Raw genomic sequence first — 18177 nt, forward strand, 5'->3', positions numbered from 1 at the left:
TGGTTCTCATGTCCCTCTGGGAAGCAAGTGCTTCTCTTGTGCTGTGGCTGGGAGGGGACCTGGTGCAGGGACACCTTTCAGCCCTGTTACTCCCCCAGATAAATCCCAAGCTGCAAAAACAACAGGAAACAAGCAGACCAGTGCATCTATATTTAATTTGGCAATGACCACCTCCCCATGCTGCTGCAGTTTACAGGGATGCTCCATGGGTAGGTCCTCAGGAGGTGCACGGCCTGGGGGACAATCTCTTCAGTGAGAATCATGCTCCAGAACCTGCAGGCATCTCACGGGGAATGTCGTGGGTTATTCTGCAGAAGCAGCAGGTCTGATGGCTCAGGGAGGAAGGGTGTCCATGTGCCCTTGCTCTGATGCTTAAGGCACATCGCTGTTGGGCTCAAAAGACAAGTTTTGCTCTTGGCCTCTGACAAACTTTTCTTGTCTCCGTTTCCATTCTGGAGTGCAGTTAAAAATTAGTCCCGACAACAACTGAGGTGCCAAAGGTTCCAGTTTTCTCCATAAAATAAGCCTCTAATTCCAACACAGAGATATCATTGGCTTCATCTGCAGATCCAGAGGTGTGCCAGCTTCCATCAGGGATGCTGTTGGGACAGGTGGGAGATGCAGTGAGGGTGACAGGACTAGAAGGCTCTGGGGGCTGAGTGCTGACCTGGCTGGGGCAGCAAGAAGGCACTGTTTGTGGGGACCCTTACCAAGCAGGGTCCTGCTGGTACAACGTTTCAGTCCCAAGGCTGTGAATGGTCCAGGAACAGCAACTAACCTGGGTGTAATTTCTCTGCTAGGGGACAAAGCTGGAGTTATGCAGCCAAGCAGTATCCAGTTGAGGTAGGCAGGCAGTGGTCTATTCCTCTGTGGCCCAGACAGAGCTGCCTGCCTTCTGCTCCAGGTGGGGAATCACCGCCTCCGTGTAAAACTTCTCCAGCTTGGGCACCGTATTCCTCCAGAACGCCCTGTCAAACTCCACGGGGACCACAGCCGTCTCCTTGTTGGTGTGCACCACAAAGTCGGCGTGCTGGAAGCCAGTGGTTCCCAGCTGGCATTGGACCTGAGTGAAGTAGGGATGATTCTTCTTCAGGGCATAGGAATCCCCATCCACCTCCAGGCAGAAGTCCTTGTCCTTGCAGGCCTCTCGCACTGTCCTGTTCCTGTGCTTGTAGGGACACTTCACCTCCAGCAGCCCCAGGTCCTTCCCTGTGGCTGCGTCCTTGATGATCCCATCAGGGCTGGCAGCAAGCCACTTCTTCTCCGGGTGAATGAAAAGGCCACAGTCTTCCACTTGCACTGGCTTGCCCCCCTTCTGTAATTTCTGTTTGTAGGCTTCCACAGCCACCTTCTCATTGCGGATCCCCCAGGACATGGCTGGGGTCTGCACCCTGGAGCCAGAGCCCACCACCTCTTTTAGGTAGGACTGGGGCACCTTGTCTGTCTTGCTGTTGGCAAACTTGCTGTTGGCAATTTTGGGGGCCACGGAGGCAGTGATGCGGTTCTCCCGCCACTCGTACCACTTGGGGTTTTCCCGCTGGCCCCGGGTCTCCTTCTCCACCCTTGGTATGTCCTGGCTCTTTACAGGGGGCAGGAACCAGTCACAGGCCTTGCTCGGGTCAGCCTCAGGCTGCTTCTTCTGTGGGCACAGGTCAGTTCTGGCAGGACCAGCGGCTCCCTTGGCATCAGGTGCCTTCTTCTGGGTTGTAGAACTCCTGGCGGGTGCACTGCTCTTTTCCCCAGCATCTCCCTGGGCTCTGCGGGATGCTGTGGATCTTGGCTCAGCAGAGTCTGCCTTTGTCCCCCGCCCCTGCGTGGGGGTGGTAGCCTTGGCAGCCGGAGTGCTTCGGGATCGGCTCCCTGCAGCTGTGGCCCTGGCCCGGGTGGCTGAGGTGGAAGGCGGGGGCGCAGCGGGGGCAGTTTTGGAGGCAGTTGTTGCGGGTCGGGGGGATGATGTGCCAGCAGACTCCTTCCTGGGTCTCCCCATTGCTACAAGTCAGAGGATCTTACACTGTGGACGTGGAATAAAGTTTAATGCAGATCTTCAAAACGCTTCCCTTTCCTTGGCCCTCCCTGCGCCTGCTCCAGGGCACTGTGTTCCTGCCAGAGCTGCTACTCCCACACCTTCCCTCGGCTCACGTGTCACGTGGAATGGCAGCTGGCCCAGCTGAGGTGCTCGTTCTCACCCCCTTTCCCCGCAGCCCAGCCCGGGCCGCCCCGAGGATAGGGCGGGGGCACAGCGGCCCCCAGAGCCACCTCCGCCGGGACCCGGCAGCGGTGCCCGCAGGAGCCGCTTTTGCCCGGGGACCAGCCGGGTTTCCCGCGGGCACATCCGCTCGGCCAGCGGGGGTGCCGGACAGGCGTGAGGGGGGGGAACCCCCAGCAGCACCCCGGGGATCCCACGCATGCTCCGGGACCGCGGTGCGGAGCTGCCCCGGCCGCCCCGCCCGGTGCCGCCGCTCTCACCGCTCCGCCGCCGCCGCCGCTCCGGAAGCGCGTCCCGCCTTCACCACGTGCTGCAGGGCGGCGGCCCGAGGGGCGCGGGAGGGACGGGTGGGGCTGGGCTGGGCGCAGCCGTCGGCCAAGCCCCCGGTCCCCGCTAGAGGGAAGCAGCAGCTCGGCCACTGGCGCCGCGGGATCTGTGCGGGCATGCCCTCTCCGCTCCGGCATCCCCGCTCCGGCGTCCCCCTGCCTTCCCCCGCATCTCGCCGCCGCCGGCACCTCCGAACGTTTTACGCCGGGCTGGGGACAAGCCCTGCAGCCTCGCCCGTGGGCAGGGGTCCGAACCCGGCCCCCGCGTAGCCCATCCCCGCCCGTGGGCAGGGGTCCGAGCCTGGCCCCCGCGTAGCCCATCCCCGCCCGTGGGCAGGGGTCCGAGCCTGGCCCCCGCGTAGCCCATCCTCGCCCGTGGGCAGGGGTCCGAGCCCGGCCCCCGCGTAGCCCATCCCCGCCCGTGGGCAGGGGTCCGAGCCCGGCCCCCGCGTAGCCCATCCCCGCCCGTGGGCAGAGGGCTGAGCCTCTCGGGCGCCACTGTGAAAGGACAGGCTGACCTGACGGGACCCCCGCCGAGCTCCGGTGGCCCAAGCTGATCTGAACCGCCACGTCCCACCGCGAGCAGACCCTCGGGAGAAGGGCGACAGCAAGAAGCTGGAGCAGCGATACCCACCCTGGAGCGCCCGCTGCGCGGCTGTGCTGCCGTGTGAGGAGGGTCCCGGCGCAGGGATGGCACAGCACCGCCGAGAGCCGCGCCGCCGAGCCTGGCAGAGGGCTCGGCCGCCGTGGAGGAAGCGGAGACACGCGTCACCGGCACGAGAGTTTCGGGTTCCTCAAATCCATGCGGTTTCGTTTCTCCAGCGAGCCTGGCGCCATCGAGCGAGCCCCGGCGGGGACGCTGCTGCGAGATCCCCCACGGCTGAGAGCCCCCGTTGTTTTCTCCTGCCGAAAGCAAATCCAGCAGCCACCAGTGTGTGGCCTGAGTCTGTGTTAGAGCCAGCCGCACAGGGGCTTCCAGCCCCCCATCTACCTCTGCCAGCATCCTGGGAAGATTTCAGTCAGGCAGGCTGAAGTGCTGGCAGCATTCCCAGCGCCTCTCCCCAAGGATCCCAGATGTCTCCACCAGCCGTCTCTAACCCTGCTCATGTGTTGTTTCGTTTCCTCCCTCCAGGCCCTCTGTAACTCCCTACAGCTGGGCAGACCAATATTACACAGGTTAAGCCAAAGCGTGCCTGATTTTGACCAGAAAAATTTTTACTTTCTCCTCTATGGCTACCCATCCTCAGGATTCGGTTTAGTTCTTGCTTATTAAGGAGCAGCTAAACAGGACACCCCTGCCTCTCTCCCCGAGGGCAAACCCTCTGCCTGTGCAATCTTCAGCAGGGTCTGAGGAGCTGCAGCTGTGTTGAGTGCAGTTGCTGCCAGCCTGGGTTTTGGGTTATTTCCCAAAATAACTAAACTCACGCTAAATTCACAGGACTTGTCAGCGACTCGGGACCTGAGAGCATCTGTAAAAGCTCTGTGGTCTGTACCCCTTCCAGCAAGCCCTATCAATGGGTGATAATTCAGCTCAAGGAACAGGTGATTTGGGGATAAATACTCAGATCCTGATTGGTCCCTTGGGTTGTGTTGCAGTTGCTGGTGAGGCGTTACTGAGGTGTGAGGATGCTGAGCACTGGGCTGAGCTGGGCCTCTGTTTGCAGGGTTTAACCCATGCTAAGGCTTGCTCAGCACTCTGCTGAAAAGCAGTGCCGGGCTCTCCAGGTCTATTTGTGTCTGTGATGAGCTGCTATAGGGAAACTATGACAGTATAGAGCAGGGACACAAATACCTGATGCTGCTGGGAGCAGATTGGGATGGAGCCCTTCTGTGTCTCCTGCTGAAGGTTGCCAGTGTGCTGGGGGAGGCTCAGCTGAGTCCCCAGCGCTGCACATGCTGCTGTTACTCACCTGCTCTCACGCCTGGGCCGATGTCTGATGCTGTGGCTGGCCAAGCTCCATCACCCCGGCTGGTGGCACTGAACCAGCGCTCGCATTTGGATGCTTTTCTTTTGCCTCAGCTTGGCCTAGAAATGGTATCTCAGAGAAAAATCAAAGCTTGTGGGTTTTTTTCTGGGGCTGGGCTGGAGTGGCTGCGGCGCTTGCTGTGATGATGGGAGCGGGAGTCCCATGGACATCGCAGGCTGTGTGGATATGTTGTGGTGTGCAGGGCCTCCAGCAGCTCCCAGAGCTGGCAGCTGTCACAGGGGGATAACACATGGGTTAGCATCCTTCTCCTGTGGTCATGAAGGAGGGAGAAGGGGAGCAGCTGCACACTGCAGCTCTCCTCTCTGCGCAGGGAGGGGAAGTGAAATACTATGGGGCATCTCACATGGGGGAGGGAACAGCTCAGAGTGCTCTAGCAAGGGCCCTAGGGATGCACAGAGTGCCTCTTGGCCCGATAATTGTTGACTAAAGCTCAGGGTGAGGGGTCAGGAAGGAGAAGTGTGTCTCATGCTAAGTGTGCAGCAAAGGGCCTCTTCCACCAAGATTTCTCTCTGTTGCTGTCACCTGTGAAACCTGTGTCAGGGAGCTGAAGCTGTAGTGGCATATGGGTCAGCTCAGAGGTGAGATCTAAAAATACCTGCTGAGGACTGGGGACTGCTCCCCTCGTGGTGCTGCTGGATTTTTCTGCCCCAGTTTGTGTCTGGAGTGGCTCCAGGTTCAGTGTGGCTGTGACGGTGGGTTCTGCGGTGCAGGAGGTGGGGGGGACTCCTCTCGGTGTGCTCTATAAAAAGAGCTGCAGCAGCACAGTCCTATCTATAGCACAGGGAGCTGCCTGGGAAAGGCAGGGCAGGGATTAGCCCAAATCTGATGGATTTCTCTGGCCCTGCTTGGGAATGTGGGGCTGTCAGTGGCTGAGGGATTCCCAGTGTGCCCTGGCTGTGAGATCTCCCTGCCAGCAGACATGTCCTGACTTTGCTGGGATTTCCTGACTGTCTCCGCCTTCCCCAGGGGAGCTTGTTGTCACACTTGTCACCCAAAAGCTGGGCTGTCCCTCAATCCCCCCTTTCCAGCTCCTCAGGGCTATGATTTCACTGCAGCATATGGAGGCTGATGAGGACAGCCCAGTGGAACCCCAGGACATCTGGGTTTGGGGTGGATATTCAGCATCTACCTGCTGCTCCGAGTCATTTTGTGGTGGTCTCAGGGCAGCTGAGACCTTTCCTAGTGAAGCTGGATGTGACACTTGTGGCCCACATTATTTGTACTGGAGAGTTCAGCTGGCTGATGGGGGCTATTTTGCCTCATTATTTGTCTGGGGGGCACACAAACAAGGCGGTGGTTACATGTCCCAGTCAGACAAACCCCATGGTTTTCCTTGCTGCAGCATCACCAAGGGTCTCACCAGTACCCTAGTTTGCCTGGACTATTCTGTGGGTGCAGAGCAGCCCACAGCTGTGGACTCTGCTCTTGACTGGTGCCTGTCACTCTCTGGGGGTGTTGGCTGTCCCCTGAGACCCCCAGCGTTCCCCATGAGAGCATTCCCCTGCTCCCCTCCCGGGGTGCCGGTACTAGGGAGTGTGTCTCTTTAATGAGGCTGGGCTTGGAGCAGCTCTGCTGCTGGCACAGGGAGTGAGGGATGGAGCGAGGGCGGTGAAGGAGCCAGTGCCAGAGAGGGAGCCTGCAGCAGGAGAGGCGGGGAAGGACCGCTCATCCCCCGGGTACCGCAGCCGCCCAGACAGAGGGGCAGGGAAACCCATCCCCAGGGAAGAGAGCTCTGCAGAAGGCAGGGACCCAGCGGGTGCTGAAAGGAGCCTGCAGCCTCTGTGTCATCCTCATCGTCCTCCTCCAGGTAAGGGCCAGGGGCAGGCAGAGCAGGGACCATGGTGGCCTGGGACCCTGAGGGTGTCCCGCAATTCCTCGGTGTCCCAGGGTTGTGCATCCGCTGTCGGGGCAGCTCTGGGTCATAGGAGGGGTGAGAGGTGGAGATGAGACAGCAGGGCCACAAAAGTGCTGAAATCACCATCTGGCAGGGACCGGACAGGGCTGGCTCCAGTAACTGCTGGGAACATGCTCCAGGTTATCAGCAACCAGTCCCTGGCACACACCACAGCTGTCCCGTGGTGGGGGACACTGGGACCCTTCTGTGGGGCTGCCCTGCCAGGATTTGCCCTTGTCAGGGGAAATCCATGGGGCTGAGACTTTTCTTTTGGGAGGTGCCTGTGTTAGGGTGCATTGAGGGCAAGTAACTCCTGTTCCCTGGCACAAGGATGTTTTTTTCCGGGGGTTTTAATGGCTCTGGGGAGGCGAGAGCAGCAGCTCAGGTCCTGGAGGTGGTGGTCCTGGATGCAGTGTTGGAGTCAGGGTGTGAGTCCCAGCTTGTGTGTGCAGTGGACTCTGCTCTCTGTTCCCACTCCCCAGCAGACAAAGCAGGAGGCACCACAGGCTGGAGATAGTCCTTTGCCCCATCCAGCAATTCCTTTCCCCCTCGCTCCTCTTTGGGCTCTCTGCAGTGGTGTGTCCCATGGGTGTAGGGCAACAGCACCATCACCTCCTGACTCCATAGCCTTCTCTGTGCTCCAGGAGTTGGGATGGATCCTGCTCTCCTGCCCTTGTGCCCCATGGGATGTCTCACAGGGAGGGGAGGCAAGGGAAGCAGGAGGGTCAGCAATGGCTCTTCACTCCAGGCACTCTTGCAGAGGCTTGGGCTCCTCTCCTTCCATCCTTTCTCTTGAACCTGCCTGTGTATCTGTCACCAATGAAAATTTCCGCTGGGTTTGCCCATGTTGGGTTTGGCCTCTTCTTTCCCCTGGACTGTGCTGAACCCCAGCTTGGGCGGCTGTTGCTGCAGCAGGTGAAACTCTGACAACTCCCCAGGCAGCTAAGCAGGGTCCACTGGGCTCAGGCACCTGCCTCCCTGTAGCAGCCTTGCTGGAAAACTCAGCCTGCCCACAGGCGAGAAGAGAAGCATTGATTTATTCTGACCTAGGGAAGAGTCAGCTCCTTCTCGCTTTCACAGACGGTTTTTAGCTGCCGGCACAGAGAGCTGCCCCCAGCCTGCTGTAGCCCTTTTATACTGGGGTTGTTGCTGGTTAAACCATCTCCTGCAGGCAGTAGGTGGAGGGGAGGAAGAAGAGAGGGCTGTGAAGGCGCTGGAAATCATGCTGGGGATGGGGAGAGGGCTGGGGACCTGTTGGTGATGCCACGCTGGTATCTAGGGACAAGTTGCTGCCCTAGGGAAAGAGGATGAAGATACTGGGGTGAGGACCATCAGCTCTGGTTTTATTCATTACCATGGGGCTTAGAGCAGCCAGCACGAAGCGTGGCAGGGCCAGATGGAGCCTGTTTACTCTGTGAGGGTAAATGTAAAGAGAAGTGATAAAAAGCAGCCGGGACAGCTTCTCCAGTAAGTCCCTGGTAAACAAGCTGGCAGTGACCCGGCCGAAAGGCAGCACAGCAAATAGCGGGCACGTTGCTGAGCATTAAACTGGGTGCCTTGGGAACAAATTAAACAGCTTTGGGGAGAAATATGTCTTTAATGGCTCAGTGTGGCTGGGTTGGAGGCATCCTGGTCTCCAGATCCCGTCTGGGCGCTATGGTCAGGGCAGGAACCAGCTGTTGGTGTTCCCAACTGTGGAACAGCAAGTGTGGAGGAACAGCAGACAGTGCAGGGACCTTGTGCCACCTCATGTGCTGGGAACACAGTCTGGGGGGCTCAGCAGTGTGTGCAGCATCCTGCACAGAGGCTGGAGGGTTGTTGATGATGGGGTGTGGTTGGGTGGCCAGGATCTGTCAGCATAACCCTGCAATGCCACTTGAGCAGGTAAATGGCTCTCCTCTGCTGTAATGGACTGATTTTCCTGGGATGCAGCCACATTGCTAATGCACTTCTGCGCTTCTCCAAGGCCCCCTGCTTTGTGCCAGCTGGGAGTTTGGTCCCAGTGCTGCCTCCAAGGATGGAGTCCTGCTCTGCTTTCAAAGATGCTCTGTGAGAGGCACTCATGACCACATGCTGAGGGCACCCCAAGCCTCCCATTACTGATGCTCTTATGAGTTGTTCCCAGGATGAAGGCCACTGGATGGGGACACCAGATGGCTCACTTGTACCTGGCCTTGTCCTTGCCCCGGGCACATCGTGTGCTGGAGCACCAGCACACGGCGTGGGGCGGGGCCTCGCTGCTGCTGGGTCGTGGGTGCTTGGGGCAGGCAGGGGATACAGAGCGGTGCAGACCCCATGCACACTGTCCCCAGATCCATACAGCCGGGGCTAAGGCTGACACGAATATTTTACACAAATATTTGATGGCACAGGGTGGGCTGATGTTGGAGAGATGCCTTGACTCCAGACAATTATTTCTGATGCTGCTCCTGGATGTTTTTCCCAAGGGGAAGAGAGGTGTGGAGTGGGTTGGTGCCCTGGTGGGAAGGAATCCCCAGCCACCTCTCTTCCTGCCAAAGGGTGGGACCCCAGACACATCAATTTCTGGGCAAAGAAGGTGATGATCATCCACTTGTCGGGCTCCACCCTGCAGTGCATTCCCCTCGGTGCTGTTCTTCCGTGCAGCACTGACCTTGTTGTTAATTATTAAACCCCCAGCAAACACTGCTCGCTGCTTTGTCCTAGTTACACTGTGGGCTTCTCACCCTTCTGGTTGGCTTTTTTTTCTAAACAAATTACCCTGGTAACCTCTGTGGATGAATGGAGATGGGAGCAGAAGACGCTTCTCTCCCAGCCAGTGCAGGAGATGGCCTGGGGAGGCTCTGGAGCTGCTCTGGGGTGGCTGAGAGATGGGCTGCATGTGGTTGGCCATTATCCATTCTGTCCAGGAGACCCTGCTTGTCTGCCAGGGCTTGTGGCTTGCATGTAACCACTGCTCACAGGAGTTTTGTTGCCCTCTCTGTGGGCTCCTGTGGCTCCAGACCTGGTTTGCAGATGGGCGGGGGTCCAAGGAGAGACCTGGGTCCAGGTCCACGTGTTCTGTGGATGCTGAAGAGCAGCATGGCTTGTGGGAGGGCTGGAGACCTGCTTACCCTTGCAGGCTGGGCAGATGGAAATGGCTTGTGGGCAGATGCCCCTTCCAGCAGATCCCCGTCCCTGAGCATACAGTGCCTGCCTTCCCTCTGCTCACAGCTGCCCACTGAGGGACCATGCCAGGCCTCTACACCCTCTCGTCCTGGGAGGCTCTGCCCCTGAAGAGCTCCACGGTGAAGGCTTGTGCCAATGGATACTCCCTGAGCATCACTGCTCACCTCCTGTACACCAACCCCCACAAGGAGCCTGTGGAAGGTAAGGGAGGGCTATCAGGCCTAGCAGGGACCCAGGCTGCCTGCACGGCCCCCTAAAGCCCTTGTGCTGGAGAGCATCCTGTCTCCAGCCCACCCGTGTCCTGGCCCCCAAACCTTGCTGAATTTGGGGAGCAAAGGCGGAGGCCAGCAGAGGTGGGGCCACTGTCACACACTGTGGGCAGGAGGAGAGTGAGACTGAACAGATTCCCATCACTGAGGAAGAGGGGGTTTCATCCTCCCTCTGGGTTAGGAGGCTCTGGTTTGCTCCTGTATCTCACTCGTGTGCATCTCAGTCGTGCTGCGAGTCAGGCAGGTTCTCAGCGGGGCTCCCATGGGCTGTTCCGTGCCACAGCAATGGCTGTGCCGGGATCTGCCTCGGGGCTCTCTTCTGCCTGCAGGCATCTTCATCTACCCTCTGGAGGAGTCAGAGGTGGTGGCCGGCTTTGAGGCAGCAGTGGGCAGCCGGCGGGTGACATTCCAGGTCCAGAACAGGCACCGGGTGCAGGACTGCTGCCTCCAGTGCAGCCCCAGCCCCGGCCGGCTGCGCCGCTGTGCCAGTGGTAAGTGTTGTGGCATGGGTGATGCTGTTGGGTGTTCCTGGCCAGGAGGCTCAGAACGGGTAGGGGTGAAGTGTGAGGGAGTATGAGGGGCTGAGAGCCCCTGCCAGGCCACCCCAGTGCCTGGGGGGTCTCTGAGGCTGGAGATCTCAATGTCTCCTTTCCCCTCCCTCCACCTCTTCTGGAGCTCTGCCATTATTTGCATGGCCTTCATGACACCTGTTCTCTACTGTCACCTTTAGGAGCAATTAGGGCCACTCATGACTTCCTCCACAACCCCACATGCCTCGCTGACCTCCCCCCATCTCTCATCCCTCTCCTGTCCAGGCCACCTCGTCTTGGATGAGGACGTGGAGCGCTCCACCTTCATCATTGTCACTGGCACACTGTGCCCCTCGGAGAGCCTGGCTGTTACCCTGAACACAGTGCAGGAGCTGCCCACGCTGCCAGACGGGGCCCTGCGCCTCCTCCTGCCCCCCATCCTCACGCCCCACGTCCCCGCCGACCCTGAGAGCGAGCCGGCAAGCTTGTGTGACGACAGGTTGGCCCTATGGTGATTTTCATGGCTTCCTCAGTCTCTGCCATCCCAGGGGGGTGATGCCAATGCTGAGCGAGCAGGGCAGGGGGCAGGAGCCATCACCCCCTCTCCCCTTGCAGCCCCACCAGCTGTTTTGGGGGGCCAGGTGCCCGGAGCCAGTCACCCACTGTGGCGCCTGTGGAGAGCGTGGACGTCTTTCGGGGACGACCCTACAATCCTTTTCCTTATGAGTTTGCCTTTGAGCTGCTGGTCAAGGGCCCCTGCTTGCTGGCAGGTGGGTGGCTCGGGTGTTATCAGTTGGTTGTGTAAAACCCCCTCAAAATGTGGGTGGTGTTCCCTGGTCCCTCCATGCTTCTAGGAGGATGTGAGGCCCTGTCCCCAGGTATCCACTTGCACTCCCTGCAGGTGAAGAAGCCCTTTTCCCATTCCATCCCTGGGGCTGGGACCCCTCAAAGTCACCCTGCCTGTGCCTTTGGGCAGCTCTAGGTCAGCAGCCTCCTTCCCTGGGGAGATGTGATGCACTGAGGAGAGGATGGGTGAGGAGGGGAAGATGGTTGGTTGGTGGGGACGTGCTCCTGGCTGCTGGCCCAGTCAATCCCATTAGCTCTGTCAGGAACTGCTGTGGGGCCTGGTGGGTGGGAGGCTGAGGAGGGGGTTTGTGAGGGATTTCCTGCTGCCTTCCCTTCTCTGCAGGGCTGGAGAGCCCATCACATGCCCTGAGAGCTGATGCCGACCCCTGGGCCAGTTCTGCCACCACCACCTGCGTCACCCTGGCTGAGCCCCACTGCTATGACAGGGACCTGGAGATCATCCTCTACCCTTGTGGTGAGGGAGGATGGTCCCCGTGGGGGGTTTGAGACATCACCCCAAAAACATCCAGAGCATCCCCCAGCCCCTCGTGGCACGGGGTAGCTTGAAACTCTCCTGTGCCCCCCAGAGCCCCACAGCCCCCACCTGGTGATTGAGGATGGCACCATGACATACCCTGAGTACGAGGCACACATACGGAGCCGCCGGGATTACGTGCGGATTGCCAGGAAGGACAGCAGTGGCGAGAGACAGGTGACAGGGCACGGCTACTGCTGCCCCAGCCAGGAGGGGGAGGAGGGAAGGGGGAGATGGTGGGATGTGGGTGAGGAAGACCTTGGCATGGTCCGGGGGGTGTGAGAAAGCCTCTGACCCGCCTGGCTCGCAGGTGGCTTTCGTGCAGAAGCGTTTCCACAAAGACATCTTCCCCAACCCCGTGCTGATGCTGAACTTCTGCCCGGTTGTGGAGGGCGTCCCCAGGGACCTGCAGAGCGTCACCCGCGAGATCCTCTTCCTCATTGACCGCAGCAGCACCATGAGTGGTCCTGACCTTGACAAGGTCAAGGTGAGGCACGGCCATGGGTCCAGGGGTGCTCCCTGGGTGGCCAGTTCTTAGCAGCTGTCCCTGGTCCCTGCTGTCACCTCAGGAGGCTTTGCTGGTGGCTCTGAAGAGCCTCCCATCAGGAACACTGCTCAACGTCGCCAGCTTTGGCACTGACATCAAGCCGCTCTTCCCATCCAGTCGCCTCTGCAGCAATGTGAGTATCACAGGCAAATCCTGCGTATCCACTAGCCCTTCTTTGTCCTCCTCCCAGCTCCTTGACTCAGGGTGGGGGCTGGTGAGCTGGGGGCTGCTGCAAGTCTGGCTCTGCATGTGGCCAGGAGACGCTGCGGCGTGCCTGCGAGCACCTTGGCGGACTGCGGGCGGACCCTGGCGGCACCAACCTGCTGGCAGCCCTGGGCTGGGCACTGGCACAGCCTCTCCACCACGGCTACCCTCGCCAGCTGTTCCTCTTCACCGGTGCGGCAGTGGGCAGTGCAAGCAGGATCCTCCGGCTGGTGCGCAGGCAGGCCAGCACCGTCAGGTACGGCCCCAGAACCGCAGCAGGTCTCGGTGTTCTCCAAACCCCCTGCGCTGTTCCCACCGATTTCTCCTTATGCAGCCTCAAGTCTCACTTGCACCTGCCCCAAGGGTGTCCTTCACCCATCACATCCCTCAGCCTGTTGGCTCCGCTTTGCCTGGGCTGCCCCAGCCCAGCACGCGGCCAGGGCAGCACTCTGGCTGTCAGACCCCCCGGCCCATCCCTGCTAAAGGGCTCACCACTGGGTTTGCCAGTCCCCAGCCCCAGCCCAGCCATGGCATCCCATGCCCTGGCTCTCCTGCAGGTGCTTCAGCTTTGGCATGGGCCCGCGGGCATGCCGGCGGCTGCTGAAGGCCATGGCCAAGGTGAGCCGGGGCCATGCCGAGTTCCTGAGTCCGGCTGAGAGGCTGCAGCCCAAGGTAATGCCCGGGCGGGGGCATGGGGGGCACTGGGGACACCACTGTGTCTAACACTGCCTCCACTCCCCACCCCAGCTGATCAAGTCCCTGAAGAAGGCAATCGAGCCGGCTGTCAGCGACATCACCATAGACTGGTACGTCCCTGACAGCATGGAGGCTCTGCTCTCGCCCACTGAGCTGCCGGCCCTCTACCCCGGTGACCGCCTTGTCAGCTACTGTGTCCTCTACAGCATCGCCCGCTTTGGTGACAGGCGCCCACTGGTATGACCGGCACTGGCCTGGGGAGGACGGCGTGGTCCCAGTGCTGGGGGGCTGATTCTGGTGTCCTCTCTCTCCTAGGGCCAGGAAGGGGCTCACCAGGGCTCCCGGGGCTCAGGCTCTCTTTCCCAGCAGGAAGTGCCCAGTCCTAGGGAGAGCCGCCAGCCACCCCAGAGCAACCCAGGAGCTGGGGATGCCTCCCTGGAGGTTTTTGCTGGAAGTACAGAGGTGTCAGAGCGGAGTGAGTGGGGTCCAGAGCTGGGATGGGGGGCAGTCGTGGGAACCATGGGCTGACAGGGTGTGTGCTCACCGGGCAGGTATTGATCTTGTTTCTGGGGGAGACATCTGGAAGCGGATTTACCAGCCCTCCTACATCCAGGAGCAGTATGTCCTGACACACTGTTCCGTCAGCACCGACCGCAGCCAGGGGCTGCTCTCCCGCAGCTCCACCAGCAGCGAGTCCACTGGCTCCCGGGATGTGGCCCCCGAAAGTGGCTCGTCAGCCCCTGGTGCTGATGTCACCTCCCAGCAGGGCCAGAAGAGCCTGTCCCTCTGTGAGTCCTCCACCAAATCTGCCCCGCTGCCCTCTGCCCCAGCTGGCACCAAGGTAAGGATGCCAATGGGGTGCAGGAGCTCATGGTGTGGGGATTGTTCGTGGCTTAGCTGAGGTCTTGCTGCCCTGTTGTGCCCAGGCAACTGCCCACTGGGCTGGGAAACGGAGTGCTGTAGCCTGGATTTTAAGCAAGGATCAGCAATGGATGCCATCGGGATGTTCCTTGAGTGGTTTTGCCCTACTGAAGCAGGACAGCTGGGGATCAAGCAGCTGGTCCCTCAGTGTCCCTGGCCAGCAGGCAGCTGGGTGTCTAACAGACACTGAGCCAGCTCAGTGACTCCTTGACGCTGCAGAAACCAAATGAAAATAGCTGGGCTGGCATCACGTAACAAATTTGTCGAGCCAGAGAGGAACGGCCGGCTGGCTGGGCCCCTGCCTGGCTCCTTCAGCCCTCAGTCAATGCTGCCAGATGCTTTATTAGTGATGGGCCACATCCCTGCTGCTTCATACCTGGGTTTAAAACCCAGCTGGGTCGCTGGGATGGGGAAAGGCAGCTGCCCTGGTGACGATGCCCCAAGGCTGGGTGAGGCCTGCTGTCACCCAGCACCAGGACACACTCCTTCCCGATGGCACGGCTTAGGTAACCCACTCCTGTCGCACAGCAGCGCAGCTGGTGATCTTTGCTGCTGAAATGTCAAGCGTAAGTGATTTCCCTGCAGAGTAAATGATCCCCCCAGTTCCCTGCTGCCGGGGCGAGAGGTGGCATGGGTGCCACTGCCCTGACATGGCTTTTAGGGGAAGCATCTCAATGCAGGGACATCACTCTGCACTGGGGAATGCATCCTGCTGTAACATCATCCAGCTTGAGTATCCTAGTTAACCCTGCTTCCTGCACACACACAAATCCCTGGCAACTCCAGCGTCAGCCTGAGTCAGTCCCCAGGGATGTTTGCAAACTCCTGTGTGGGTGCTTCCCATGTCTGCGGTGCCAGGCGAGCATCCCTGGGAGGCAGCTGGTGCCAGCCTGCAGAGCACTGGGGCTGACAACAGCCGAGGCTCCAGCCAGCAGCCGGAGAGGCACAGGTGCCCCATCGCAGCTCAGTGCAGTCTGGGCTCCGTGCTGGGCTTGCCAACAGCCTTGTCCCCACCGCAGGTGACGGTGGCCCTGAGCACGGAGGAGCTGGCGCGGCAGAAGAAGGTGCTGGCACGTGCTGCCCTGGCTGGGCGCAGCTTTTCCACACCACACGGGGAGCTGGATGCCCATCGGCTCTGCCAGGCCCTGGAAAAGGTGTCTCAGAAGAGGAACCAGTCCCTGGAGGGGCGGCTGGATGAGCTGGGACCCCAGCCACGGCAAATACAGCCCAGTGCGATGGAGTCGAGTGTGTGCTGGCTGTGGGGACGAGGGAGGTGGGGATGGAGCCGGGTGCCCCTGCCTTGCTGAGCCCACCCTTTGCCGTTGCCCAGATAACCTCCTCTCGCCCACCCACCTGGACTGGGACATGCTGGTGGAGCCCTCCTACCTCTTCAGTGCCTCGCCAGCACCCGAGCCAGGGCAGCCCAGCCTGGGTGATGCCAGCCTGCCCCTGCGCTGCCAGGTGGTGATCCACGCGCTGCGAGCCGGCAAGCCGGTGTCCTGGGAAGTGACAGCCTCGCTGGAGTCACTGCTGCAGCCCCGGGAGGGGCCGGGCAGGGAGGACCCGCCGCGGCGGGTGGCCAAAGCCTGGGACAAGCCACTGCACCGGCTGGCAGCGCGCTCCGTCGTCCGGGACAATGAGAGCATGGCGCAGCGGGAAGCCAAGCTGGAGCAGGGTGGGTGCCGGTGCGAACCCCCGCAGCGGCTCCCGCATCCCCCCCGCTCTAACCACCTTGCTCCGGGCAGGTTTTGCCCGCCGGTTCCGCCTGAAAGCCGTGCAAACCAGCAAAGCCTGCAACGTGCCTTCCCTCTACACCCGCCTGGTGCCCGTGGACGGTGCCACGCAGGCAGCCCTGCCCGCAGCCCCCGAGGTGTGGGGCATAGGTACGGACAAGGGGCTGGTGGGATGGGGAGGGGGCAGCAAGGGGACAGAGGGCTGAGGTGGCATCATCCCTTGCAGCTGGCTCAGCCAGCCGGACACGAGCTGCTGCAGCAGGGAACTGGCACCACCGGAGCTCCTCAGCGGGTCAGGGTCAGCAGCAGGATGTAGAGGAGCAGGATGAGGCCCCTGGCACTGCAGGTACTGACTCAGACCTTAATGTCAACTTATGCTCCCCAGGGATCTGCACTGGGGTCTCTGGGGACCCTCAGCTGGTGGCTGTGTGGGGCTGGTTCGTCCTGGAGTGCTGTGGATAACTGGAACGAGGCACCTGCCCCATACTGGGGAGGGGGGTGTGTGGTGTGGAGGACAGCACAGTAGCCCCTGACAGCAGCTGGGAGCTGTGAGGGTCCCTGGAGCCCGGGACCCCTCAAGACTTTGCTCTTTTGCAGAACGAGACGAGATCGCCAGGTCTCCGGGCAGCATCTCCTCCCCTACCTTTGGCTGGGAAAAGCAGAACTATCCAAACGGTGTGTCCAGGCTGCAGGGGGCCACGGGCTGGATGAGGGTGGGAGAGGGGGTACCCTCGATGCCCTGCCACAGCTGGAGCATCCAATGTGCCCTCACTACCCTGGGCACATGGGCTGAGCTCCCCCCCGATGCTGGGCAGTGGGACACACCCCTGGGTGCATCATATTCCCACTGTGCTTAATGCTTCCCCCTTGCAGGGCCTCCATCCAGCCCCTCCACCACCTCCATGGGCTCACAGAAATCCACAGAGAGCATCGCAGGCTCCAGGTGACATTGTGGGATGGGGGGATGCAAGGGACCAAAAAATGGCAACTTTTGGGGAGAGTGGGACAGTGCCACTTTTTGGGAACTGGTGGTCCCATGTCCCCTGCCAGCTCCTGCAGCCTAAGTGAGGGGATTTGGTGCTCCAGCCCATTCCCTGCAGCAGTTTGGTGTCCAGCTGCCTTTCAGGAATTCCTCCCAATCCTGTTACCTTGCCTGTCATCCCACAGGTTTAGCCTGAGCAGGCGCAGAGGTCCCAGCCTGGTGCTGCGCCCGCAGTGCCTCAGCCCGGAAAGTGAGCACTCCAGCCACCATGCGAGCCACGACTACCTCCCACTGGTAAGGGCCCGCTCCCTGTGCCCATCCCCATCCCAGTGGGGGGACCTGCCCTGCTAGATGCCAGCTGAGCCACCCAGGTCATGCCTGGCAGCACAAGCAGTGGGAGATGCTCCCAGTAGGTGCCTGCTCAGCCCTGCTGTGTCCTTAAATGCCTCTGGGGATCTTGGCTGGCTTTTTGGGGGGCATTAGACTGTTGCTGTTCCCCAGGGTCACTCCTGCAGCCCCCAGTGTTTGGGGCTGTGGTGGGTCTGCATCCCTGCCTGCCCTCCCCACTTGTCTGCCCCCCCTCCTTGCAGGTGCAGCTGCAACAAGCCCGGGGGCCGTTCCAGCTCACCGAGAGCTTCTCTGAAGTGGTGCAGATCCCCCTGGACCGCCTGCGCCGGGCCTCCCCCTATGCCTCCCACCGTGCCAGCCTCAGCCCCGTATCCCCAGGGGCCAGGACCAGCCCTGAGGCAGGACCCAAGGTTGAGGAGGGTGAGGAGCCCGTCACAGCCCCGCAGCCCAGCTCGCCCCCGTCCCGGAGCACTTGCTCCGAGGTGCCCAGTGCAGGTGTGTGGGCGCAGGCAGACAGCGGGCATGGCTCCGAGTCCGACACCGGGCCCCACTCAGCTGCCCCCTCTGAGGCCGGCGTGAGCTGTCAGGACGTGGGGCTGGAGGATCTGGAGAGTGCCAGCTGGGCCACGGCGGTGGCCTTGGCGTGGCTGGAGCATCGCTGCGCTGGGTTCTTTGAGGAGTGGGAGCTGGTGGCGGCCAAGGCGGACACGTGGCTGCAGGCACAGCGCCTGCCCGAGGGGGTGGACGTGGGCTGCCTCAAAGGGGCAGCCAGGCACTTGTTCCTGCTGCTGCGTCACTGGGACGAGAACATCAAGCTGAACATGCTGTGCTACAACCCCAACAATGTCTGATGGCCGCCTGAGGGGCCAATAAAGACACCTGGCTCTAAGCCACCTGCACTGGTGTCTCTGTTAAGAGCAGAGAGCTGCCTGCTCCATTTAGGACATGCCAGGGATGCCAGGGCTCACCAGAATCCTAGGAGGGGGTCACCTCCTTCCCAGTCAT

The 18177-nt window shown here is 60.9% G+C and overlaps 2 protein-coding genes across 5 annotated transcripts; one reads left to right on the forward strand and one right to left on the reverse strand.

Annotated features, from left to right (window-relative positions):
* Positions 1 to 135: 135 nt before the first annotated feature.
* LOC116449004 lies at positions 136 to 3269 on the reverse strand. Of its 3 annotated transcripts, none has more exons than XM_032120124.1 (2): positions 3167 to 3269; positions 136 to 2011 (listed from the first exon to the last, which is right to left on the reverse strand). In XM_032120124.1, exon 2 carries the CDS (start codon positions 1985 to 1987, stop codon positions 860 to 862), a length of 1128 nt encoding a protein of 375 aa, XP_031976015.1. In that variant the 5' UTR covers positions 1988 to 2011; positions 3167 to 3269; the 3' UTR covers positions 136 to 859. The 3 variants fall into 3 exon arrangements, with proteins under 3 accessions (XP_031976015.1, XP_031976016.1, XP_031976017.1); XM_032120125.1 differs by lacking the exon at positions 3167 to 3269 and adding an exon at positions 3051 to 3136; XM_032120126.1 differs by lacking the exon at positions 3167 to 3269 and adding an exon at positions 2467 to 2554.
* Positions 3270 to 3656: 387 nt separating this feature from the next.
* VWA5B2 (von Willebrand factor A domain containing 5B2) lies at positions 3657 to 18065 on the forward strand. Of its 2 annotated transcripts, none has more exons than XM_032120108.1 (22): positions 3657 to 6327; positions 9607 to 9762; positions 10160 to 10321; positions 10646 to 10871; positions 10976 to 11130; positions 11550 to 11681; positions 11794 to 11918; positions 12052 to 12228; positions 12311 to 12421; positions 12546 to 12748; positions 13050 to 13164; positions 13240 to 13425; positions 13504 to 13663; positions 13740 to 14029; positions 15129 to 15354; positions 15440 to 15784; positions 15855 to 15992; positions 16069 to 16188; positions 16440 to 16517; positions 16716 to 16785; positions 17010 to 17118; positions 17415 to 18065. In XM_032120108.1, exons 2-22 carry the CDS (start codon positions 9624 to 9626, stop codon positions 18021 to 18023), a joined length of 3876 nt encoding a protein of 1291 aa, XP_031975999.1. In that variant the 5' UTR covers positions 3657 to 6327; positions 9607 to 9623; the 3' UTR covers positions 18024 to 18065. The 2 variants fall into 2 exon arrangements, with proteins under 2 accessions (XP_031975999.1, XP_031976000.1); XM_032120109.1 differs by having other exon boundaries at positions 10646 to 10859.
* The last annotated feature ends 112 nt before the right edge of the window (positions 18066 to 18177 follow it).

This window comes from Corvus moneduloides, chromosome 10, assembly GCF_009650955.1.
Source record: "Corvus moneduloides isolate bCorMon1 chromosome 10, bCorMon1.pri, whole genome shotgun sequence".
NCBI lineage: Eukaryota > Metazoa > Chordata > Aves > Passeriformes > Corvidae > Corvus > Corvus moneduloides.

What these genes read in the sequence shown, in the direction of transcription:
- LOC116449004 (XM_032120124.1), bottom strand. Translation starts at nt 1,987, where the DNA reads ATGGGGAGACCCAGGAAGGAGTCTGCTGGCACATCATCCCCCCGACCC.
- VWA5B2 (XM_032120108.1), top strand. Translation starts at nt 9,624, where the DNA reads ATGCCAGGCCTCTACACCCTCTCGTCCTGGGAGGCTCTGCCCCTGAAG. An exon ending in GCTGCGCCGCTGTGCCAGTG is followed by an intron (nt 10,322 to 10,645) that starts GTAAGTGTTGTG and finishes TCTCCTGTCCAG; the next exon opens with GCCACCTCGTCTTGGATGAG. An exon ending in ACAGCAGTGGCGAGAGACAG is followed by an intron (nt 11,919 to 12,051) that starts GTGACAGGGCAC and finishes CCTGGCTCGCAG; the next exon opens with GTGGCTTTCGTGCAGAAGCG.